The 26,877-nt window shown below is 39.1% G+C and overlaps 1 protein-coding gene across 1 annotated transcript in view; it reads right to left on the bottom strand.

Moving 5' to 3' along the window:
• The window catches only part of itga2.2 (integrin, alpha 2 (CD49B, alpha 2 subunit of VLA-2 receptor), tandem duplicate 2), a 165,907-nt gene extending 139,525 nt beyond the window's left edge, over nucleotides 1-26,382 (bottom strand). Inside the window, exon 1 of the mRNA XM_039758501.1 lies at nucleotides 26,174-26,382. Coding sequence (XP_039614435.1) covers nucleotides 26,174-26,219 — 46 coding nt within the window. The 5' untranslated portion in view covers nucleotides 26,220-26,382. The remainder of the gene's footprint in view (nucleotides 1-26,173) is intronic.
• Nucleotides 26,383-26,877: the final 495 nt, after the last annotated feature.

Genomic DNA, 26,877 nt, shown 5'->3' with positions numbered 1-26,877 from the left:
ATGGCCTGTTCTTGTCAAAATTGTTCTAATGTTCTAAAAACACTTCAAAAGAAGAACATCAAAAACAGAAAAATATTGCTGAACAAAAACGTAAGGCCAAAGATCACATTACTGGGGTCTGAGCTACCGATGTGTAGCAGTACTTCAGACATTCCTATATATTTTTTTTCTTTTGGTTTTCACAGGGGGGATTATTCTTATCCATGCTACCCTGGTTGCAAGGTCAACTGTGTTACTAAAAAAAGCTTCCTAACGTATTAAAATGTCTCATTCATAAACGCTTATCTGGTTATAAACCTTCTACTGCATATGTTCTCACATAGCACACAGACATATCTTCTTGGAAAATAAAGCAGCCACTCAGAGTGATAACTTATTTCCTGTGACACATCACATTTATAAGACTAAACCTTCCTGACATTGAATGATGTACATTCTTACAAAGCCACAATCTTTTCAGTCACATATTTCGCAGAATTTGCAAAGTTCTTTCCCTCTTGACCCTGATGTGGATTAAGTTGATATGAGAATATTATGAAGGTTATTTTTAATTTCTTTTTGTTAACTATTGTATGAAAATAATAACTATTTACTACAGTATTTACTGCTGAAATAAAACGCTACTCTTCAATTGGATGCATGACACAAATCTGCCTATTACTGGTACTCCAGGGACACACAGTACACAGGCCACTTCAAATCAGCAGATATAAGAATATTCTTGTTTAGAGTCTTCAATAAATCTAATAGATCTCTGTAAATTATGGAGCAGTTATAACAATCCTGGTTTTATACTATTACTTTTTTATTGCAAGTCTAAACTTGGAAACAATGTGATGAAATCCTTGACCCGTGATTTGATTTGATTCACAACATATCACACATAAGATACTATATATAAAGAAAGACATTCGACTACTCCTTTGTGACTCCAGCATGCATTATCTAATACTTATCTTATCCCAGCCATAATCCAGTGCTGTTGTCATTGGATGTGGGGGTGAAGGGGCTTCAGGGGTTTAAGCCCTTTTGTAAAAGTCATCTCAGATAAAGGAGCACTGGAATTATTGGATAGAAGGGTCCTGTCATCAGATTGGCCAAGATGTATTGAGCTGCAGTCAGAACAGTTTTTAGCCTCTAACAGATCCGCGCACCTCAGACACCATACGTTGCCGTCGCCTTCTGGAGACACGCCCATTGTGCGCTGGTATCTTGACTCAATTTTTGGCCCATTTAGCTAAACTTTCAGATGGACTCTGGAGCTTTGGAGCCCGTGTACTGCACTTTTCAGAGACATGTAACTTGTCACGGACTTTCAGATCTGGACACAGAACAAATCACTACTGCAGAATGAGTGTCTATCTCTATCTCTCCATAATGCATAATAAGAAAATCACAATGTCACTACGCAGTATACATTAATTTTATTTAAGGCAACATAGTACAAAACACCATAAGGTTTATTTTGTCCACTGTCTGTGTTGCAAGTTCTTTAAAGTATTCACTTTGTGGTTCAGTGTTATATGTATTAATACTGTGTACGATGTTATTATTGCAGTGCAATATTTCAGAATAGTCAGTACTATATGTCTATATACCCTGATGCTTCTCAAAGCCTAACAATGCCAATGTAGATAAAGTGCACATTCTTCTCTCTAATAATCCTGTCACATTATGGTCTTACAAAACGAAAGGTGATGCACCTCTTTCATTTTAAATCACTCTTACAATGAATTCTGTATTACCAGAAATAACTGTCGGAGATCTTCTCCAGAAGAAAGATACTCTCGCTCTCAAACAAGCGCAAAGCTGCGCATTCCTTCAGCTAGCCCTGCTAAGACTTTTTCTGCTCCCTTGGCGGCTTTACAAACCGTTTTTACATTGTAGGTTGTGGTGATGGCTCGCAACATCGTCTCAAGTACATAGGGAAGCTTATAATACAAGCACAAGCATTCATTCTAGAAGAATGCCAAAGTTGTCCTTATATAAACTTTCCACAAAAATCTACCTTTATCTATGTAATGTTAAATAGTTTCTTATTGAAGGTAATAATACAACAGAAAATAATATGTTAATTTACCTTTAAACTAGACATTGTAAGTATTACTTTAAGTGTTATTTTTAAAAGCTAGTAAAGGGGAGGCAGCCAGTTGGCCGAGGTCTCCAGGGCTGTGACAGTGCCTGGCTGGTCTCTTACCCCTTTTCTACAATCTGCCTGTGGTTCTATAATTAACTGATGGACAGATATTGCTGTTTTTCATTTATGTTAATTGGTTTCTACTTAGTTTTTGATGTATTTTAACAAATCTGTACCTTTATATATGATAGTTCTGTATTTAGTGAGTTGTATAATCTATTCTTGTATTTTGCTTTGAAATTTTTAGTGGCACTCTGCGTCTATGCAAGAACAAAGTAGTTTGTATTATTGTGTTGTACTTTTGAGGTGGCAATAATCGATTGGCCGTCTAGCTCTGTGATGAGGATTACTTGTGTTCTGTTTTGTGTGCTGTGTTTACCCCATTTTTCGACAGACATTGTGCGCCCAACATACCTGAAAGGGAGTCTCTCTCTGAACTGCTTTTCCCAAGATGTCTTCCAATCTTTTTTCCCTAAAATGTTTGTTTCTTTTGGAGCATTTTTTTCATGTCTTCTTCATGAGTCAAGGCTTACTGTCATAAAACAGGGCCTGTTACAGCCAAATGAGCTGTGTAATTTTGTGTAATTTTGGGCTATACAACAAATATATTGTTGCTGGTGCTGTTGTTGTTGATCTGTCATACCTACCCTAGCCATCCATTGTTTATGTGGTTTTAATTGTATGATCACACTCAAAACCATAAGGTCTGTTTCAGACCTACATTTTCTATATCACAATAAAGCAAGTGTGGTGGATAGCCGGGGCCCTTGCCCTGCCAGGACACCGCTTCTTTATATGGTTCGGGGGGAACAAGCAGTACCTCCCCCGGCGATGCTAGATGACAGCTCCCTGGGCAGCAGTGGTGCCTCGAATTCCCACAGTGCTCCTGTTGGGATCCGCGGGTGCCGCCAGATGATGCTGCAGTAGTTCTGGAGCCCACTACACCCGGAAGTGCAACCGGATATAGGTCATCAAACACCAGGAGCACTTCCGGGTGGCCTATAAAAGAAGCCAGCAGCCACCACTCCAGAGCCAGAGTCGGGAGGAGAGGGGCTAAGCTTGCCAGAGAGGAGTGGTGGAGAAAAAGAGAGAGAAGAATTGTGTGGTACTGTGCTTGTGGGGCTATGTTGTGCCTAAGGGAAACGGGGAAGGCATTGCCCACAGGAAAAGAAAAAAAAAACATGTATTTGTTTTACCAGTGTGCCTCCTGCATCTGTCTGTGTCGGGTTGAGCTTTGATATAGCGCCTTTTGTCACACAAGTCTCATAGTAGAAGTTAATGAACATACTTTGCAACCCAGCATGTACAGCAGCAAAGTGTCTGCTCTTTTGTTATGGTGATATGAAAGTAATTATACATTTTGTACCGGTGCACTGAAAAATGCTGTACTTGTCCAAACATTATAACTGTTTGAGATTTTAGCATCTTAAGTTGGGTGGTTTGCTTATCAATGACAGATAAATCTGATTGTAAATAAGGGGAAAACAATTACAGATTCAGAGTGAACATCTTGCTCTAGATAAGAAGACTGAACCATATGAGAAGAGACCTGGGAAGAGAGCGGCAGATGTCATGAAACACAAAGGCAAATGAGTGTGTGATAAGAGTGATGAGGTTCTGGAACGTCAGCATCAGTAGATCTCAATTGAAAAGAAAAAAACGGGCTTGTCCTAAAAAAGGAAAATCAAAAATCAGACTTGGTAGATGAAGGTCTAGAGAAAAAAATGGTGCAAAACCAGACAAGCACCAGTCACAACAGCTGAGTAAAAATGATTTCCAACAACCAAACTGGACAATGTGGAAGTTTTTCGAATTATTCCAAAACTAGGATGCGTGCAAAACCAGGCCACTATGTTTTATAGTCACAGTAATGTGGTGCTTTTCTGAAACATGAATGTCTACTTTCTGAGGCACACAAAATGATGGCACAAATAATAATTCAAAAGAATACGTAAAATAAAAAAAATAAAATAACATTATTAATGTGCAATCAAATAACTTTTTAATAAAACAAAGAATCACAAGACCTAACAGGTATTTATAGTGTGTGCATAGTAAAGACAAGCATTCTGATGTATTGCAGCAAAGAGCTTTAAAAGTCAGTAGTGGACATCTGAAGATATTTAGATATTTGATTGGAAGTCAGTGTGCCGTGTGACCAGAGTTTCCTTATCCTCTCTGTGTGACCTGAGGATAGATTTATCTAATCACTGTCAGTATGTCATAATATGTAAAAGTACAGAACTGAAAGAAAATGTGCCTTCTTTTACACATAGCTGTGGGTATTAAATGTCTAACTGAAAATAATTAGGATTTACTACATTTTTATATATGATTTTATAAAAATAACATTACCTTAAAGTGAGTGGCTAAATCAGTCATTTTTCTGTACAGCATAATCTGGTATGTCCTTGCCTGAACTCTAATTATACTTTGTTTCATGCTTAGACAGCATTTTTCCTTGGTATCCATAGAAATGAGAATTCCTGAATGAACGGGCATTGAGTGTAACAAAGGGAGAACATGACAGTGCCGTTTATACTGCCATTTATACACAGTGCAATACCGGTGTCTGTCAGAAAGAAAATAATTACCACAAATACGTTCGGAGATGATTGTGAGCAACTACACTGCTCAAATATGCAGTTTTTTTGACCGACTAGGATTATTTCAAAAAGTATAACATTTAATTGGGGATGTATGTTTTGACAATAAAAGATGTGCACACAGATCATTATTTTGGCTCCAGTATAAATGTAACCTTTTATATATGGGCAGTATATATCATTTCTTTTTAATACATACATAAACACACCAAAAAAAGTTGATAGAAAAAGCTGTTGCTTCTAAATTTACTGAATTTTTACCAGTCATTTAATTATCAGCACTTCCTTTCTTCCTTCTTTATAGCTTTATGTGTATTGATAGATAGATAGATAGATAGATAGATAGATAGATAGATAGATAGATAGATAGATAGATAGATAGATAGATAGATAGATAGATAGATAGATCTTTATACAGAAACATTCTGCAAATTGTGTTGATTTTCACATTAGAACATAAGAACTACACAAGAGTTTCGATAAGAATGGGCCATTCAGTGCCACAAAGCCCTCTTTTTCTACTCACCTCTCTCCAAAATATTGTCAATTGGAGAGTTAAAGGTCCTGCTTTTTCTGTTTTTTCCATATATTCTAGAATACCATAGGGGGAAAAGTAGTTTGTGAAACATTTAGCTTTAACACTAGAATTACCAGAGCCTACGAAAAAACTCATAGATCCGTCCCACCTTAAATCGCTTCTTAAGTACATTTACACCTCTCTGCCAGTGTCTTTTGTCATCTAAATGTGCTGATAAAGCCGGCTTTTCCATCCCCCCAACCACAGATGGTTGGGTGTTTGTGGATGGGCTAGGGAAGGATCCTGAATGCAACTGAGAGAATGAAAAGTGAATAAAAAAAAAAAAGCTAACCTTTACAAGTATCATAAATTATACCAGCTGTTACAGACTGAAACCAAATGTATGTTTTTATTCTAAAATCCTTCAATATAAAAGAGGTCGGGATTGTCCTTCCGTCCCATGAGTGCTACGCAGGCGCAGAGTTTCACACACGCCCTGTCCATTTTCCAATGCACGATGGGATTTGTAGTTTCGTTTTTCCAGGTAAAAGATGATTTTCTACTTCAGACTGTGCGATATCTTCTTCTTCTTTCTTACTATATAAAAGCGGTTGGGATTGTCCTTCCGTCCCGTGAGTAGAAAGCGTAGCGGTATTCCGCTTATCACAGACTTACTACTTGCAGCTTGCGGTACGAAGCGACATGATGTGAGCAGAGTTCTGGTGCGCCCATCGTTCCCTTGCTTTTGTGTACGATGCGCTGGAAAAAATAGACAAAATTATGTCTCTGGAAATAATTAATGTTGATGGAGTACAAATGCCTCACCGCGTAGTAAATATCAGGGGGGGTTCAAAAGGGCAACCTCAATGTAGAAAAAAAGTTTACATTTCATCACAAAAATAACAGAAACTATGAGTATTAAAGTAATACCGCTCAAATGCAATATAACCAAATTAATGAGTTTGTATAAAATATCAAATTGATCTACATATTGAATTGCCTTAAGAAGTGGTGAACTTAAAAGTCGGTCGCCTTAAAAGGCGGGTCAGCCTAGTAGTAAGAATACTAGTTACTTCTCAAAACGGAGTCGTACAGGATCGAACTTGTGATTACCAGTCAGCTGCTAATACCATTATGCCACCGAGGCAGTTGTAGTAACTCTGTGTCAATGTGGCATGCTAAGGCGGCTTTTTTTTCTGCAGTTATATTTTTGAATAAAAGCGCCCTTGTTCTGTTATATTTGTACCTTTTGTGAAAGTGTTTTTTTTGACATTTTGGACTTCAGGCTTCATACATTATATAGTTTATGCCTATATTTTGCCATTTATTACTATAATATGAAAAACGTTTCTGTTTTAAAAATGTGTTTACACAGATTACTGTAGAAACGGAACACACATGAAATTCGTGTGTTCCAAATAACGATCTATTATTTCCACTCAAACTCCACTTCACTCCCAGATAATCAATCAAGGCATGAGCTGGGAGAAGTTCATGCATGTTCTAAGTCGGTGGGGGAATGGAATAGCCAGCTGCTTGCAGTTTGTCTTTATCAGCAAATTTAAATGACAAAACACGTTGGTGGAGAGGTGTGAACGGATTTAAGAAGAAATTTAAGGTGGGAAAGATCTATGAGTTTTTTTCATAGGCTCTGGTAATTCTAGTGTTAACCACTTTTTATCAGGCCCTTATATTTTAAAATAATAGCTTACATCTCTGCTTTACTTGTTAACATAACATAAAAGTCTAAGACTTACTATAAAGCCTTATGAAATCTGTTTTATATTTTCCCAGATTCTGCTTTACTTCTCCAATTTTCTGATTTTTTTTTTCTTTCTTAGATTTTTAGAGTGTTGCCCAATTTTACTGTAAGAAAGGAATCAACTATAATAACACAAGCAACAGCAAATTTATCAAGTTCCATGTCATGAGGGAATGAGTTTCCTGTCAGCATTGAGTGCAAGGAGGGACACAACCCTGGGCAGGGTGCCAGTCTGTTGCATAACTGTTCATACACACCTTCTTCATTTTAAGTATTTCTACCTTATTACCACTTCAGCCTCTGTTTACTTAAAATGAAAAGTCACAACTCATTCAGTCTTTCCTCTTAGCTCAAACCTCACTGTCTGAGAGTAGGTCTATTATTAACTCTTCACTGTTGTTTTCCCAGTACTGTATCATCCTTCTCTTAATGTGGAGAATGCACACAGTAAGCCAGACGTGGTTTTACAAGTGTGTCACACAAAGCAAACATAACATTTCTTGAGTGAAACTCCACCCAGGGTGCCATATGCTACTAACCTTCCAAGTCATTTGTGTGTGCTGTCTGTTCAAGGATAGTGATAAAGTCCTCTAGCATATTTCAACCTTTCTCGTAATTTTTTCTTTCAAGCTGCAGGCACCAGACTGCACAATGACAATACTAATGAATATTGTTATTTCTTATGTGCAAATCACCATTAAACATTATTTGACACATATTGGTGTATATCTTTATTTGATCATGGACCTTCTGAAGGAGTCTAACAACTCAGGGATATCTGCTAATCTTTTCAATTACATGTCATATGCAAATTTAACTTATTTGCTAGTGACAGAACTTTGTGTAACTTATTAAAAGATTGTAAAAGATGAGGTGTATACCATACACTAAACTAAAATTTAATTTCGTTTGTTGTTTTGTCATAGAAATATAGCACAGACGAGAAATTTAATGTTCCTTACCTAAACCTCTGTTGACTGTCCACTAAGACACTTGCACTGGACAGACAGCTAATCACACTCGTCCATAGTTACTAATGTAATAATTATAGCAATTTTATACCTGTATTTTTGTCTCTTTTCAATGTCTTCATCAGACTTCCGTTTCTGAGGTTGAATTTCAGTTTTGATCCACTTGGATTAAGTTTTATTTTTTATACTATACTAGGGGGTTCCCCCCTGCTCGCTTCACTCGACAACCACTTTGCATTTCTGACGCTCGCATTGTGATGAGGGGGGCTGAATGCACCCCAAGGGGACGCGGTCACTCCTCCTAAACCCCCTCTTAAACAGTGATACAATGGTAAACAAATATTTTTTTTTTACCTCCTCTTTGCTTGATCATCTGCTGGCTTGCTGCTGCAACTGTGCCGCGTGATCTACATCTCGCAAGACGCTTCAAACATTTAAAAGCCTGTACTCAGCTGTTCTACTGTTTGACTTTTATTTCCGGCCCCAGGCGTGGTTAAATCTTTAGGCACAAAGTCCCGTCTCGTGAGACATGAGTTCTTGATATTTTTTAGTTTATAATTTAAAAACGGAACAAGAATCTGAAAATCTAACAACATCACATTAATGTTCGATAAATTCTGAAAAGAATGATACCAAACCTATATATGCATGTTTTAAAATAAGCCTGATTTAAAGCATGACAAAAAATGTGACATAAAAACGTCACCGTTGCACTTTTAGGCTTAGGATTTTATATATAGAGAGTAGATTTTAACTGTTTTGTTTTTCATTATAAAAAATGGTGCCTCCTTCCCAAGTTGCAGTTGATGGTCCTCATGATTTTGACAAATAATAAATCCAGAGTGGACGACTTAGTGGATTAACACAATTATGGTCTTGAACAACACTCTTTGGTTTCTGCAGGTCAGGCACATGCCCACGTACCTTCTGGCCCTCAAAACCAGGATTTATATGATAAAAAATATATCATATCTTGTTCTATGCAAGAATTTTGGTATCTAATCATTTTTCTGTTATCAGAATTGCAATTTCTGGTTAAATGTTACTTGTGATTCATTTTAATGAAGTTTTATTTTTATTTCACCTGGTTTTTCGTTGTTTAACCAATGTGTTTTGGAAGCTTCATGTGTTCTCATATCATCATAATATGGTCAAAGAAGTAATGCTATAATATATAGTAGTGGTTCCACAGTGGACACACAACCTATTCAAAATCTCTAGTGTAGTTAGCTTTAATTCTAAGGAGGCCATAGCATTAGGTTTTGATTTTGACTCTCATTTTGGCTTTAACTTATTATTCTCATGTTGCTGCTTTGCTTTGTTCGTTGTTGCTCGTTTTTTTCAGTCTCCCAGTTTTCACCTATGCCTGTCGATACTTCAAACTGCATGCATCGTCTTCTGGTGCTTTGTCGTGAAATCACACCATAATTCATCTCTGGTTTCACATTTTCCCACAAACATATGAATTACAAAGACCCTCAGAAGCAGCTCCTTTTTCTACCCCATAAGCAATAAGAGAACTCTTATCCTCAGGAGTGCAGGGACTGCCTGTAAGCACTGCAAACAGCCCTTCCTGGTGATGTCAGCCGAACTCTCTCTCTCTCTCTCTCACTCATCCCTCACCTTTTTGTATAACAACCTCTTTAATACTACTCTCAGATACTGCAACTTCCTCACAGCAGAAATCCTCAGAAACATACGACTAAACACTATCGTACATTTCTTTTACAGTATATTTTACTTTGCCCTTTTGCTCACCAGTTCCTTGACCAGTACCTTACTGTTGTATTTCTTCAAGAACCCCTTTGGCTAATGTGTCTTTTAGATGCAAAATACTTCTAATATTCCTTTTAGCTGTCGCTCTCACAAATACATGTGGCTTTGCCGGTTTTATTTATTTAATATCTGTTATAAAGCAGCATTTCTTTGGAAAAAAAGCCAATGAAACCAGGAGAAAAAAACAAACATGTACAGGGATAATGTGTAGACAGTGACTGGGCTAGAAGCTGAACTCAGTCTCTCGCACAAGCTATGAGGCAGCACCCCACTGCATGTTTTCCAAATAAAATAAAATGGTACCTAATCACAACAAAAAAGTGTTACTACACCACTACTGGCACCAGTAATGCAAGACCACATCAACCTCGCTCCAAGATGCCACTCACACACAGTAAAATAGCCCGATGAAGGGAGAAAATGAATTATGATCGTCCCAACACAGAAGTGTCATATCTCATGCTGCTTTATAACCATATCTAGTAAAACGCACATATCCTGCTTTGGAGTTGATTAATAGCTATGTTCCAATGCATATTTTTTAACAGACCATATAAGCAAAATGCAATAAGTGCAGTGCACTTCTCCAGCAATGCATAAAAGTGGTGCATATTTGAACATCTTCTGCAGTTAGAAGTTACAGGAGACTATGCAGTGTGTCCTTGGTGTGGCAGGCTGGTAGCTCATGTAGGAACTTCTAACAAGACTGTGTCACAGACGGCCGGGGTCCTTGTCTGGCTGAGACACCTCTTCACTGAGAGGTCCGGGGGAGCAAGCGTGGTCACAGCATTACCTCCCCTGGGACCCTAGATGGCAGACCCCATGGGTTGCAGTGGTGTCTCGGACTCCTGCAGGGCTTCATGGGAGATGTTGGAATCCAGGGGTGCCCACAGGGGTTGCTGCAGCTGTTCCTGAGCCTGTGTAGGCAGTTCTTCCACCACACCCAGAAGTGCAGCCGGAAGTGGGACAACGAACACCTGAAGCACATCTGGTATATAAGGGGCCAACAGAGAGTACTCGGTGAGCAAGAGTCAGGAGGAGGGAGACGAAGCTTGCCGAGGAGGAGTGGAGGAGAAAGAAAAGAGAGAAGAAGACAAGGAAAAGTATTTTGGTTGTTGTGCTTAGTGGGATTGTGTTATGCTGTGGGAAACGAGGAAGGCGTTTCCCATGAGGTAAAGAAAAATAAAATCTGTGTGCTTTTATAAGTGTGTCTTCCGTGTCTGCCTGTGTCTGGTTGGGTGGCTGGCACACCACCTAGTGGTTCTGTCACACCTATAATTTCAAAATGTCCTTCAGTGAGAGTTAAAGCAGAAAAAAAGCGCCTTAAACTGATTTGCATATTTGAAAGCATTGACTTCAGAACAGAAATGAGTGTTACGGTATATTGACAGTTTAACATACAGTGAATGTGATCTTCAGTATACTGTTACAAAGAAACAATAAGCATATCTACCAGGTCCTCCCTGCATGGGGAGTGCTTTGAGCACTGAGAAAAGTGCAATATAAATGTACAGAATTATTATTATTACTAGAAATTGTCCTAGACATTATTACAGTGTGACATGACAGCTCACAGGTAATGTGTTATGATACTGCCTGACTCTACTAGCAAAGGACCCAGGCTATCTCAAAACTGGTGTCTTCGGTGTTCCAGCAAGGTCAAACCGCACATTAAGCTTTACACCTAAACTCAAGGAGTAGGCTTTCTGCCTGCACAGGCCCAACACAATGAAGGGTAAGAGTTCTTAAAGTCAAAAAACATGAGAGACACCAACAATAACACCTCTGTCTCAAAATCACGAAGCATACATTTGTACATTGTTATGGTTTAGTCTGTTTCTCCACTTTATTATTTATAACTGTTAGAGTTTTACTTTCTCTGAAGGGTTCTGAATCATAAGAAGTTCAACTTTAATATTTAATTTTGCAAATTTACTTCAGTTCATCTTGTTAAAAATAAGTTACATCTCATTTAGATGTCAGTTCTTTAGCTGCAACCTGACCGGAAGTGCATTATGGGCATTAAGGTCAACATTATGATCTCACTGACCATTCGAGTTTGTGCATAAACACTTCGTTAGCGATTCTAGTTTTTCTGGCTTGTTTCTCTGACCCTGAATTTTGATTAGCATTTTTGCTTTGACATAAAATAGAAAAGTTACTTGATTTATCATCTGGTCATTTTCAAACAATCACTTCTGCCTTTCTACCACTCGATGTAGAATATAACTTGTCACACACGTATGTATTAGAGGCAGCAAAAAGGCTCAAATGAGGGTAATTCCACACCAGACCAGGGGGTGGCGAGGTGCAATAATCCTTTCTCTCTTTCCACTGTTACAGTTACAGGAAATCCCTCCTGGCCTTGATGATGTCACTTCTGGTTACGACCCCCAAGGATGCCACTTCCGGTCCTAATGGCGTCATTTCTGGTCCCAATAACGGTAGTTCCGGTTTCCGGACCCGATGACATTATTTCCTCTACCATCTCCTAAAGCAACCATCTTTGCCTTATCCAGGCAGTTCTATTGTGGACTTAAGCCTGTACTATTGTACTTTACAAATTCTCAAAATTGCAGCCAGGTTTCAAGTATACGGGGAGGCTATCCCAAACCTTTTTATGGCTACGGTCTACTCATTTGACAAACTTTATTAACAAAATTTCATAAACAGCAACAAAATCAGCACAAGAGAAATAAAAATTATAAAGCAAACCTAAAATGAAACAAATTATGTATGTAATCCAGAAATCAAAGTCAAGTAACAAAGTCAAAGTTTGATAACTGAAGAACAATCATTACTTGAAATCATGGATCTTAAAGTAATACTCCACTTAAAAATTGTATTTTTTAATATGTTGATTATCCCATGTTGTTTGTAGTGATGGCCGAGAAAAATTTTTAACCTCATATTTTCACTGGGGAACGAACATAACAAAGTTTCTGATAGAACCGGACTTAATGGTAACCAACAATGGACAAAAGCAAACAATATTAAAAGCATTCAAGAAAAAATATCACATTAATTGCACTGCATAATCCTCATGTCAAGTCATCCAGTCATGTGGGCACAAAGTGCAAACCCCCTTCAGGTTTAACATACAGAGATCAAGGAACATATTTTACAGAACTGCATTCACTATAATAACCTAACTGTAAACCAACAGCACAGATAAAATAGCAAAGAAAAATAATAGTATTGTAAAATAACTAAATTAATCAACAAAGAATAATAAAACATATGCACTTAATAATATAAAACAGAGATCAGGAGCACACGTATTCTAAAAGTATAACATAATGTTTATTTTCAGGTTCATAGGTGTAACCAGGGTGCCATACAAAATGCCAGCACACATTCATACATGTCTTTAAAACTTACTACTTTTAAAATGCTTTGGAGATCTTGAAATGGCTATCAGGAATAACAATTTACATCCCCTAATTCTCTGGAACATTTCTGGTTTTGTTTGTTGGCCAACCCCAGCAGCAATGAATACAAGGGTGGAGCCAACCTTAGATGCGAAGCCAGACTTACAGGGCACACTGGCACACACATCCAGTGGTACATACCAAGGTAATCCACTTAAAAGACTTCCATATAAACTCACTGGAGGCATCCAAACCATTAATCAATCCAGTATAAAATGACGTGAAGTAATACTAACCAGAATTTAACATTTATTAATTTAGCTGATGCATTTATCATATAAATCAAAAGTGAAAAGTACAACAGTTTTGCAGTACTGCTCTGCAGTGTATGGTGCAGTACTCTTGACGTTTTCTAGTCTTACACAGTCAATGCTCACACCAGAGTGTGTATCTATTTTCTTTCTTTTTTCCTGTTTTGTAATTTTTTTTTTCCTTTTATGGTATTGGTTATTTTTATATGCCTGTTCTTCTGCAGTGTACACATGATAGCACTCTGTGGTGTCATCTGAATGGTTGGAAATAATTGCTTTCTACTAGCCACACTCTTCAGTTCTGGTAGTTTTGTTTTTATGTAGCTGAAAATGTGATCAACAGGCTAGCCACTGTATCTCTTATCTTGTGGCTGAAATAACTTCCAGATTTCATGCACACATTTAACACTAGAATTACCAGAGCCTACGAAAAAAACTCGTAATTCCGTCCCACCTTAAACTGCTTCTTAAATCCCTTCACACCTCTCCGCCAGCATCCTTTGTCTTCTAAATGTGCTGATAAAGAGAAGCTTGGAGCAGCCGGCTATTCCATCCCCCCACCAATTTAGAACGTGCACGAACTTCAGCTTGATTGAGTATCTGGGAGTGAAGTGGAGTTTTAGAGTGGAAATAATAGATCGTTGTTTGGAACACACGCATTTCATGTCTGTTCCGTTTCTACAGTAATCTGTGTCAACACATTGTTAAAACAGAAACGTTTTTATATTCTAGTAGTAGATGACAAAATGTAGGCATAAACTATATAATGTATGAAGCCTGAAGTCCAAATAGCAAAGAAACATTTTCACAAGAATAACACAATTGCGCTTTTATTCAAAAATATAACTGCAGAAACAAAAAGCCGCCTTAACATGCGACATTGACAGCCATTTATTGTAATTGCCTCCGTGGTTCAATAGACTCAGCCCCCGCTTGGGAATCATGAGGTAACGAGTTTGATCCTGCGCCCCTCCGTTTTGAGAAGTAAACTGCTCTTAGTCTTACTATTTTAGAATAAAAGCATACATTTGATTTCAGTCTGTAACAGCCGGTGCAATTTATGATCCTTGTAAAGGTTAGCTTTTTTTTATTCACTTTTCATTCTCTCAGTCGCGTTCAGAATCAATCCATACAACCCCATCTGACACGGCTGTTTTCACTAAAGACGCGCTATAGCTCTGCAGTGTACCACGATGCATACTAACATCGCCTTTTCCTGTAAGAAGCAATGTACACACTTCTCTCTATGTTGTGGTTTCTATTACACACCTGAAAGAAAGAGACAATATATGTGAAAATATAATCGCACTAATGCAATATTATTTGAAAACGAACAGCGTCAGATCGGGTGTGAATTTATGCAGGAACTGGAAATTCTCTGATGCGGGACCTTCCCCCAGGGAAGAAAGTACAGTGTCAGGTGCTCATTCAGTGTAATAGAAACCATAGCACAGAGAGGTGTGTACACGGCAACAAGTACACGTGTCGTAAATGTAGGAAGGACGGTCCCTGGGTGTGTGGGAACTGTTAATATTTGAATGTGATTATTTTATATAGCACGGAATGAAAATCAGCACTTCTTAGCATTGCACCATGCAAGCTGTCGTATCAATCGCCTACTGTAACTTGCTTTCTTTTTTCTTCGGTTATACAGGTAGTCTTGAATAAAAGTGCACTTGTTTTGTTTGCGAAATGAAGTGTCTGCGTGCACTTTTCGTGGCATTACACGTGTATTTTTTGAGCATGCCCGTTTGAGCAGTATAAAAAGTATTGAAAAGTATAACAAAACAACGGGCAGATGGGGAGTGTCTGATGATTGCATATAGCGCCGAACTTACTGCTCTTTACCATTCTCTCCTCTGCATGCCCTGGAGTGCAAAAGAAACAGAATGCAGACGCGATTTTCTTTTTATTCAGTTTTATTGAGTATATTTAGTATGCATCGTGGTACACTGCAGAGCTATAGCGCGTCTTTAGTGAAAACAGCCGTGTCAGATGGGGTTGTATGGATTGATTCTGAACGTGACTGAGAGAATGAAAAGTGAATAAAAAAAAAAAAGCTAACCTTTACAAGGATCATCATGCTTTTATTCTAAATTAGTAAGTCTAAGAGCAGTTTACTTCTCAAAACCGAGGGGAGCAGGATCGAACTCGTGACCTCTTGATTCACAAGCGGGGGCTGAGTCTATTGAACCACGGAGGCAGTTACAATAAATGGCTGTCAATGTCGCATGTTAAGGCGGCTTTTTGTTTCTGCAGTTATATTTTTGAATAAAAGCGCAATTGTGTTATTCTTGTGAAAATGTTTCTTTGCTATTTGGACTTCAGGCTTCATACACTATATAGTTTATGCCTACATTTTGTCATCTACTACTAGAATATAAAAACGTTTCTGTTTTAACAATGTGTTGACACAGATTACTGTAGAAACGGAACAGACATGAAATGCGTGTGTTCCAAACAACGATCTATTATTTCCACTCTAAAACTCCACTTCACTCCCAGATACTCAATCAAGCTGAAGTTCGTGCACGTTCTAAATTGGTGGGGGGATGGAATAGCCGGCTGCTCCAAGCTTCTCTTTATCAGCACATTTAGAAGACAAAGGCGCTGGCGGAGAGGTGTGAAGGGATTTAAGAAGCGATTTAAGGTGGGACGGAATTACGAGTTTTTTCGTAGGCTCTGGTAATTCTAGTGTTAATTGTTTCTGGTTTTGAACCTGCTAGTTTCTCAGAATGCTGAGCACAGTCAACACCTGTGAATAGTTTTGGTGGGGAGTTAAAGCTGACTGGCTATGAAGAATGTGAAGATGGTAGAGTTAATGATGAAAAGCCTTGGCAGACTAGAAAGACACTGACCTTGGAATCTTAGAATACTGCCATACTCCATTTTAAAAACTTTTAAATTTGTAAGACAAGTGACTTATTTTTCTGTAACACTGACTTTCTTATATAAAAAAGCACATACCATTTAGGCTAATTAATTACTTACATAGCTCATTCATTTCTGTTCACCTAATAAAATATATTCAAACTGAGAGATGAAGGTTTCCAAAGGACTATTATTCTCTGAACTGTCTGATACCAAATATTTACAAATGCACAACTACAGTATGTGAAGGACACCTGAGTACTACCGACATTGGGAATTTAATATACAATAAACAGTCCCTTTATACCTACTGAGTCAGTGTGTCTTAGCCTTTTGTATAAGAGGCAGCTCTCTTACACTGCAGAGCGAAACGATATTCCAATGTGGCTGACCTCAAAGTCATTATTTGCACAAGGTGGGCAAGACAGACAATGAATCATTCATAATGTTTCTCCCTCACAATTTGTTCAAAACATATAAAGATTAGAATTAGATAATAGTACTGAATCTTGAACTTTGCCTTTCCTTGGCAGCTCACTTTGTAGCAGCAAGTTTAAGAAACACATGCATTCCCACCTTGTTTGTGTTGGTTTTTCTGCACACATTTTAGCTATCCTTCCACACTGTGAAGAGGTGCAGGTTAGGTTTTAGTGCCATGAAGTTCAGACAGCTATGCCAGCTGGACTGGAAAATTACTTTTTGCCTGGCTGTAGATATATTAAAGATGGACCAGCAGAAGCTGTAGGCCAGAAGCAGTTCCCCCACCTATGCAGTGGTCTTCTCAAGGCTTCCCAGTTTGGACACCCACAAGGGTACATGGAAGATGAAATCAGGAAGTGTAGCCCCTGTCCATTTTATAACAGCAATGTAGCTCAAATACACAATATAATAGAAGAATTACAAGAGAAAAAACAGCAGGTTAGATATAGTTATATATAACTAAATAAATAATATGTAAAAAGGTTCTTAGGTGCCTTAAAAGGGAGCTGTGAGAGGAGGGCCTCCTAGTTTTCCACATGACAAGGTAGTGTTCCCAAAGAGGACACACTATGGCACTTTAAGTATTACCAGGCCCAACTTAAAAAAAGTCCAAGTCGGGAGGCAGCAGGCGACAATCAACAGGAGGAGTGGAAGGAGAGAAAGTAGACTAGCTTGCTTTCTAATTCTGGTTTAGTTGTTTGTGTACATTTGGTGAGACATTTGTGTAATAAAATCTTTTATTTGAACCTGGGACTCTGTTGGGTGATATTGTGTCTGAGGTTTGGGGGTCAGTGGCACCCACTGAATTTGAGAATGTGCTCCATGACGGATTAACACCCTATGGATTTTTCTTTGTGTATCTAATTAAAAGTTAACTAGAGATTCTAAATTGTCTACATATACAGTAAGTGCGTGTGTGTGTGCAAATGTGTCGTAATCTTTTGTGAATTATATTTACTGATATTCATTCAGAAGATTTTTTGAAAGTGTCATTTCATTTTTATGTTCATTCTTATGCCACTTTTTTGAAGACTTCATTGTGATTATTCATGTCAAAGTTTGGGTTTTCTATTGCAAGTTTTCACTGAGTATGCATCAGTTAATGACATGTTGAAGCCATCTTACTTAATAGAAAGGATTTGCAGAAACATCTGGCCTGTGTTTTACGTAAAAATAAAGAATGCAAAAGTTTAGAACTTCTCATATTTGTACCTTGCTCTCTTAACTATGATTTCAAGTTTTGCCCAGTGTAAGAAAATTCACAAAATTCAATTGACTCTAACACGTCTAACAGTTAACATTTTTTTGTGTGGAGATCAAATCTCTTAACTACCATACTCTGCTTATTATGGACACAGAGTGTAACCTTTGATGGACCGCAGCATATCAAGTTGTACATCCTGCAACCAGGACAGCCTCAGGATACCATCCCAGCAAAACACTGACATCGTTTATGCTCTATAATGGATGAATGGATGACATCAATTTTGAAAGGGTATTCTCAATACAGTAATAGTACTATTAAAGCATGTGGGATAAACACCTTTATTCTTGTCCGGGAGTAAAGATCATGTCACTTTAGGCAACTTTTCCAGCAATTTTCAGTTGTAGACTTCATTTATATAATCTTAGGGAGTCGGAGGCAGTCAGCAGCGTCCACTCCTGTGAATCTTGTCGCATAATGTGACATGCCCAGCGACTCAGTCCATCCAATCTGTGTCTTTGTCTTTTGTCTTATGGGCTGACTCAATTCATATAATGCAGTGACGAAGTACAAAAAGTGTGCATGTTTTGGACCTCAAAAACAGAACAGAGGCTTGTCTGCCTGATGTCTTGCGTTTTACATACTGTATCATGACTAACAGAAAAAAGGATCAATACTGGAGATGAACTCGCCATAACCCTTCATACTGAACCACCTCCATCCACAACCATTGTATTGGCTGTCACAAAAAGCGACAAGTAGAACTATACAGAAAGGGGCAGCACACAGTTGGTAAATTTGACTTGCCCAGTTAATTTCAGTATTGTAAATTGACCTAGACCATCGATGAGACAAGCAACTGCGGTCTGTAAGTATGACAAGCCCCACGACAAAAATTTGTGCATTGCAACATTGACTTAAGACTTTAGAGTTCACTTACTGTGATATTCATAGACAGACAGACAGACAGACAGACACATCGGTAGATAGATAGATAGATAGATAGATAGATAGATAGATAGATAGATAGATAGATAGATAGATAGATAGATAGATAGTACTTTATTTATCCAAGAGGGAAATATAGCTTTTACAGAAGAGCAAGTGCTATTTTAGACAAACAACAGCAACCAACTTCAAATGTACATAATAATCATAAAAAAAGATAAAAGAGCAGTCACATTGAGGCATTATAAAGGCATATTGCCATTGGTATAAATGAGCCCCAGTAGCGTTTCTTGATGCACTTCTGCTGAATGCTGAATTCACTGCTACCTCCAGGGGGTCAAAAGTGTGTCCCAACAATTGAGTGTGTCTTCTCGATCAGCTTGTAGACCCTAGCCCCCACCCCGGAAGTAATAGTACCTGCCCCAGTGTTGAGAATTACACTGACCATCACAGAATATCAGAATATAAAAAGGATGTCACTACCTACATTAAAGGAACACAGCCTCCTATGAAAAAAGAGTCTGCTCTGGCCTTTCTTGTGTATTTTCTCCAGCTTATGAAACCAGCCCAGACTGTCATTGATTTGGACCCCCAAGTACTTACGTCGTATATTACTGTACCACTTCCAATTTTACTGCTTGAGTAGTGCTCAGGCTCCAGCCGGGACGCCCAGCAGGACCAGAGGAGGGCTTGTGCCTCCTCCAGACCAAGAGGGGGCGTCCGTCCTGGTTATGCTGGAGGCCTCGGGTAGAGGGCTTGAAAGCCCAGCCCTGTAGGGGCCCGTGGCCACCACCAGGCGGTGCCCCAGTGCCTTATTACTCGGGAGCCCGGCACTTCCGCCACACCAGGAAGTGCCGGGGGGAAGACGACAGGGGACACCCGGACGGCTTCCGGGTGCGCAGCCGGCACTTCCGCCACACGGGGGTGTGTCCGCAGGAGATTGCCGGGAAGCAGCTGGAGCCCATCCGGGTTCCTATAAAAGGGGCCGCCTCCCTCCAGTCAGCAGTGGAAGTCGGGTGGAAGAGGACGGAGCTGGAGTGAGGACTGGAGGCGGCCAGGAGGAAAAGAGGCACAGGACTGTGTGGCCTGGACATTGGGGGAATCGGTGCTGGAGGCACTGGGGTTTGTGCACGTGACTTGTTTGTAAATAATAGTTGTAAATAAACGGTGTGTTGGGTGAAACTATGTTGTCCGTATGTGTGTGTCCGGGTCCAAGTTCACAGTGCCGTAGTCGGCAGGATGGGCCGTCTGGTACAAGACGGGGACCTGCATTTCCTTTAAAACAAATTTCTGTGAACTTTGTTCCTGCAAGGCAGGAACAAATCCCGGGCATGGTGCCAGCCCACCGCAGGGCACACACACTAGGGACAATTTAGGATCGCCAATGCACCTAACCTGCATGTCTTTGGACTGCCTCATGATTTTCCCAGCCTAAACATTCAGTCAACAACCAGGTCGAAGGTAACTCATGGATAAGTAACAAAAGTGAATCATAGACATTTTAAATTTTAAATAACCAAATGCATGAAACATTGTTTAAATGTTGTTCCTGAAACCGTATTAAAATTGCTGTTCCACGGTGGTCCTTCACTTTCAACCATTCAGCTTTAAACTCATCACACCCACAGTTCTGCACCCTTTAATAATCTGCCTACTTTAGGAGTCAACGGCAGATTTTTTTCCAATGAATTCTGAGGATTATACATGTGTTGTTTTGAAAGGAAAAGGAAAGGTCATATATTTTCTTCAAATTGGGGATTCTGCATGTCTTTCCGAGCATTATGACATCAAGTAATGACCTTAAATGTAAATGGTTAAAGGTGAGTGACCAACATTGACGTGGTTCTAGGTACAACTAAAACCTAACAATATCAGACAACCCCAATAAAGCAAATCCTCGGAGCCCTGATTCTACTGCTGCTGATGCTTGCTGCTGCTATTTAATGTTCCCTAAAAGTTGCACAAAGCGCTCTTTTCAATGAAAGGCAGTTACGTTCCTTGTATTTCTCTACTTCTTCAACAGAGCTTGGAGGTGTGCCCACCACTTGAGCCATGAAGTGCACAACTCATTGTCACATCCAGTAATAACTCAGCTTAGAAGTTTTATTCTAGGCAGAGGATGTCCCATTTATTTATAAGTCTGTCTAAACACTTTTCAAACATTTCGAAACAAATGGACTAAAGTAATGTATGTAATTATTTCTGTAAATTGCTGTCTTTACAGCCTACAACTAAATAATTCCAAGGTACTCCAGTTGTAATAACATAAAGAAGGTCTTCTTTGCATCTGAGTGTGTTCCAATTTAGTTCACAAGAGTGTTATCCCAAAGTGACTAATAATCTTTAATAAAACCCCTGTGTGCGTCCAGGTGTTCGTGTGTGTGTGTCTTCTGGTGAAGTGCGCATGTGCAGGGCCGCGTATTGCACTGTGCCCCACCCATGCGCACGGCACCGTGGACGCACACACACTGGACACACTGCACACGGCCGCGCAAGATAAGCAAATAAAGCACACACACTGGAAGCTGGGCACACAGTGAATGGCCTAACTGCGGCCACACATGATAAGCAAATAAAGGACATCATTGCTAGGGAGAGTGCTGATTAGGTGGTCCCGACCGCGCACATAAAATCCGTTGCTGGGGAGACGCCACACATACAATAATCAGCTCCACACCAGCACAGATTAAAATACTTGTTGGGGAACTGCACAGTACTTGCTGGGGAGACACCACAGGCACGATTATCAGCTACACGCCACACATTACATCAGTTGCTGGGGACACTCTGCTGATTGCCCACTGTTGTGACAGAAAATTAAAGTCATATTACGGACATCAAAACCGGTATTACTGTCAGAGAAAATGACAGGCATTTAACGGATATACAAACTAGTATTACTGCGAGAGAAAATTAAAGGCACACAATACAGTGACGCAGATTACAGCCACATACAAGCCAGTATTACTGTAAGAGAAAATATTACGGACGTATCTACTAACAACATGCCACCCAAAAAAAAAGGACACGTCAAGTAGGACAAAAGACACAGACAATCAAATCCTATATAAGCAACATCTCCTGGAAGAACGGTCAGCTCAATAAGTAAACATCAACAAAAGAAAGGCTGAAAGACAAAGAAAAATACGAGCAAATAGATCGATTGAAGAAAAAGAAAATGACTGTCAGAAAAACGGTAAAAGAGAAAGACTCAGAAGAGCAAACCTTAGAAAAAGTTGACATTTACTTGCCAGAACCAGTATTCAGCCATAGTCAGTTATATGTTGCATTATCAAGAGTTAGAAGTTTTCCAGATGTCAAGGTTGTAGATGGTCCTGAACAAGGCAAACTGTTGCCAAACTCAGACAGAATATTTACAAGAAATGTTGTCTAAAATTAAATTTTATAGAAACATTTCATGAGGTAAAAAAATAGAAATTTTTTCCTAAATATCTTCTTCAGATATTGTGTATTACAGATTGTTACAAAATTTTACACTAAGGCAATATTAATTATACTTACTGCATTGTCAAACATTTCTATTTTATTTTTATTATTATTTTACTTTAGGCTTCGTGCAAAAATATTTTTGACAAAAAATATTAAGATAACAAACAGAATGAGGTCAAGGTCCCTTGCCATTTAATATAGACTGTTCCTACTAAGGTTTAGGCACTACTGTTCTAGCGCCCGTTATTGTAACAGGCTTAATGTCTAGTTTAACAATAGTTTAGTAAAAATACATGTTTTTGTGAGCCTACAACTGGACAGCTTCACATGTGGATTATGAGACATTTTTACTGGACATTTTGATATTATTTTCTGTTGTACTATGTTAGTCTAAAAGATTGTTTGTTCAGTTCACCTGTTAAGGTTACTCGTTTACAATACCCCAAAGCAATGGCATAAGCTTGGTTGGAATCACAACTGGATAGCAGAGTGTAGCTGCAGCCCATGATACCTACAATATCAGTCACATAATGCCTATTCATCATGTAATGCCCAATGCCAGTCAGGAAACACCTATCGAATACCCAGGTACACTGTTGTTAGGATTAGGGCTGTGGGAGGGTTATCTGACTCAGAGGGCATTTCATGACTGATGCTGTGGGCAGTCTGTGACGCTGTGGGCATTATGTGACCTACGCCATAACTATTGTGGGCTGCAGTTAGACCCATCTCTGAACTGGCATACTCTAAAAAATAATTTGGCTATACAGTACTTAAAAAAATGCATGGTTGCAAGGTAAGCAATCAAATGATTTTGAAAACATAACTTATCATGTTGTACTTACATAATATTAGTAACAACTTCAGCTTACTATTCTAGGTAATTTGAACTCCATTTTATTAATTCACTTGTAAAAAAAAACAAAAATGATGTTGTGGTGCTTAATCAGGTTGGTTGGGTGATCCGATTTATTTCCACGTCCACTTGAAACCAGACTTTGAAGTTCCCACCCACTTAACATGTCTGTACGAGTTCGTAGCACGTTACCTGCCCCGTGACAGGCCCGGCCTTAGGCATAGATGAAGTAGGTGACCGCCTAGGGCCCCGGCGGCCCCCGGCGCGCCTCTCCCCTAGCATGTTTAAATCACGTGGGGGCATGTCCGCATGGGCGGCTGTCTATAAAAGCGGAGCGGTTTGAGTCAAGCTCTCTATGGGTGAAACGGGCGAAAAAGGGACGCAGGGTGATGACCTCGTAACGTTACAAGAAAACGTCTCCTTGGTCTAATTTTCACGCATTTTGCAGAGCTTCCAGGGGGGCCCTGGACCCCCCTTCGCCTAGGGCCTCATAATACCTAAGACCGGGCCTGCCCGTGAACAACCTGTCTGTAGTGTGGAAACACTGATTTAGAGTGGAGATTACTTTATTTAGAAACACATTCTCATGATCAATGTGATGTCTGTATACAGGCTTTGGTTAATGAAATAACGGATAATGAATGTTGATGTCACAATTTGACTTGAAAATGCTAACAATAATTCGATAAAATTATTTGGAACAATTTAAATGTTATGAATTGTTGTCCACTTAAAAACTTACATTCCAGGTGGTAGCACTGCTGTCTGTCAATAAGGAGACCAGGGTTTGCGTTCCCTGCATGGATCCTGCATGTTCTCCCAGTTTCTGTGTACTTTACTTCCCACAGTCTAAAGACATTCAGATTAGGTGAATTAGCGTTACTAATTTGGCCCTAGCAAGTGTGTGTGTTCACCCTGTGATGGGCAGGTGCCCTGACCAGGCTTTATTCCTGTCTGTGTCTATTGCAAGCTATAGGACAGACTCCAGCTGCCCCACTACTCTTATAAAAATGGACAGATGGATGATGCTGAAAATATATTGACAGCTTGGAACAACTTTGTGTGTGTGTGTGTGTGTGTGTGTGTGTGTGTGTGTGTGTGTGTGTGCAGCCAACTTAAAAATGTTGGCTTGTACTCCTATTAATCAAGTACATGGCCAATAAAAATGCTTTTAAATGTATAGGAAAAGCTCATTCTCCTTATACTTTGAAGCGTTTTGGATTTAATTAATTTTAACAGAAACTGACATAACTCAAAAAGCTACTTTCAAACCATTGTGTTATTTTTCGTTGCCCTGAAACTTTTTTTTTAGCATGCAGACGATTGTACTTCTAACAGTACTAATAAATCTTACTTTTTTAATTATGGTACTGATAAGTACTATGAATTTCTCTGAGATTAAAACACGTCAATTAAAGCAAGATCTCAAACATGTTTAAAGTACCAATAAAAATGTAAAAAGTCACTTGCACACAGGGACAATTCAGACTGAGCAGTTCAAACGCGAGTCTGAACGAAACCAGCAGCACACGCGCTCAGTGGCTAAACCGCTGCAGGCACTGACGGGTAGAAAAGGGGAAATTGTGGGCATCGCTCCATAAATGGGCATCCTGACATAAAGATAAAGAAAAATTGCCCCAAACCACCCTCGTCTAAGTGTTAAATTAGCACTTAAGATTTACATTAAAAGCTGTTTCACCACCTCCTAAAACAATGGCGAGTTTGCCGTACAGAAACAGCTTTATCTGTATTTTCAAAAAGACTGCAATAATGAAAACAATAGTAGTACCCTTGCAAAGATTCTACTGTAAAATATTGAAGCAGTATTCAGGCATAACAGTTAATATAATACAAACATTATTATCAGGACTACAATTATTGACAACACCCTTTAAGGAAATACCAGCTGTAGTTAGATGAACGTTTTTCATCCATTCATTCTCAAAGCTGCTTAAATTCAGTTCAGTGTCGGTGGAAGCCCCCTGCCGCTCCATTGTGAGTATCGCGGACGGAGCTCCTGATCTTAACCGGACAAACTTTGCGCACCTTACGGTGTCATGTACATCTATTTAACTTGCCCCGAAATTACGTAATACAGTGCTGGTTTCCATAAGGATCGTAGTTTAGCAGTCAAGTTAGAGAACAAACCTAGACGGCCCGCGCACACATTCACACTCGCCAGTTCACCAACTAAAATCTACAACAGCATGCCAGTTAAAACGCTTACAACATTACTTAAATAATGACTGATGAAACAAAAACGAAATTAGTCCAATGCATGTTTAAATGTTTACCGGATGCTACTATGGCACTTTAAAACTTTTGTCGATGTTCCAAAACCCCGGAGGACACTGCGCTTCTTTGAAAACATTTGGTAGAACACCGTACCGCACTTCCAGCGTGCGCCACCAGCTATCAAACAATTTACTGTGTAAAATACCTCTTGTTGGCTGAAACGGGCACCTCTTTCAATCATGCCCAGCACATGGAAGACAAGCTATTTATTAAATAAAACCAAGGATTGAGCCTGCTTGGTTTTAGTAGCTGTGGACACCGCTTAAGGAGAGCAGGAGCCTTCTAGTTTTGCAGAATCCTTTCCAGTCAGTATGCTCACAGTAAAAACCACGCCATACGTATTAGAAAAAATGATAATGATAGTAATAGTAATAGTAATAATAATAATAATAATAATAATAATAATAATAATAATAATACGATAGTAAAGTAAACCATATATAATGCGCTACACAAATCCGACACCTACCTATAAACAATGATTAGTACTTAACGACCGGTATGCTTTCTATACAAATCACGTTAATAATAATAATAATAATAATAATAATAATAATAATAATAATAATAATAATACGAAAGTAAAATGTAACGTGTTACACAAAATACGACACTTACCTACGATCAATAGCAAAGCTCCCCAAGCCGCCCCGGCGCTGCTCATCTTACTACTTTCCGTATCAGTGCAACACAACCAGCCTGTGAAGTGTCGCCTCAAGCGAAGTGTGCGCGAAAAACTGCACACCGCTCTACTCGGTTTGGGGTTCTGGAACAGAGCTGTGAAACGTCACTTTAGCCGCACCTTTTCTCCTCGGACTCCTACTCGATACTCGATGGTATCCTAACTCCCTGTTAGCACGTCATACATTGGTGAATGCTTTCTACTATGACCACGTATTACGTATTTGATTCTAACAGGAGAGAAAAAGTGTGCTAGTTTTAAACTAGCAGTCAGCGCAGATTTCCGAAAAGCAGTTGGTGGGATCTTCTCAGATTTAGTCGATCCTCACGGGATCTCTGCTTTCTTCTGTGTTTCAATGAGTGCCTTACGACTCCAACACTCCGCAACTACTTGATTTTGCCTTCTCTTTCATTGTTCAATAACATTAATTATTATTTGGGTATATCTCTACATTTTGGGATTGGATGGCTGGATGGAAAATTGAAATTTATCTTTTAATAAGATGGCATAACACCTGACTAGGTAAAGTTTCATATAGATATACTTAAAATATGAAAATACCTACATATACGGTGGATTCAGAAAGATCCATTTATTTTTTGCTTACTTTATGGTGTTGTAGATTTAATTTTAAGTGGAT

The sequence above is a fragment of the Polypterus senegalus genome, chromosome 7 (genome assembly GCF_016835505.1).
Source record: "Polypterus senegalus isolate Bchr_013 chromosome 7, ASM1683550v1, whole genome shotgun sequence".
Taxonomy (NCBI): domain Eukaryota; kingdom Metazoa; phylum Chordata; class Cladistia; order Polypteriformes; family Polypteridae; genus Polypterus; species Polypterus senegalus.
Note: the sequence above shows the minus strand (reverse complement) of the source record. Positions and strands in the feature narration are given on the sequence as shown.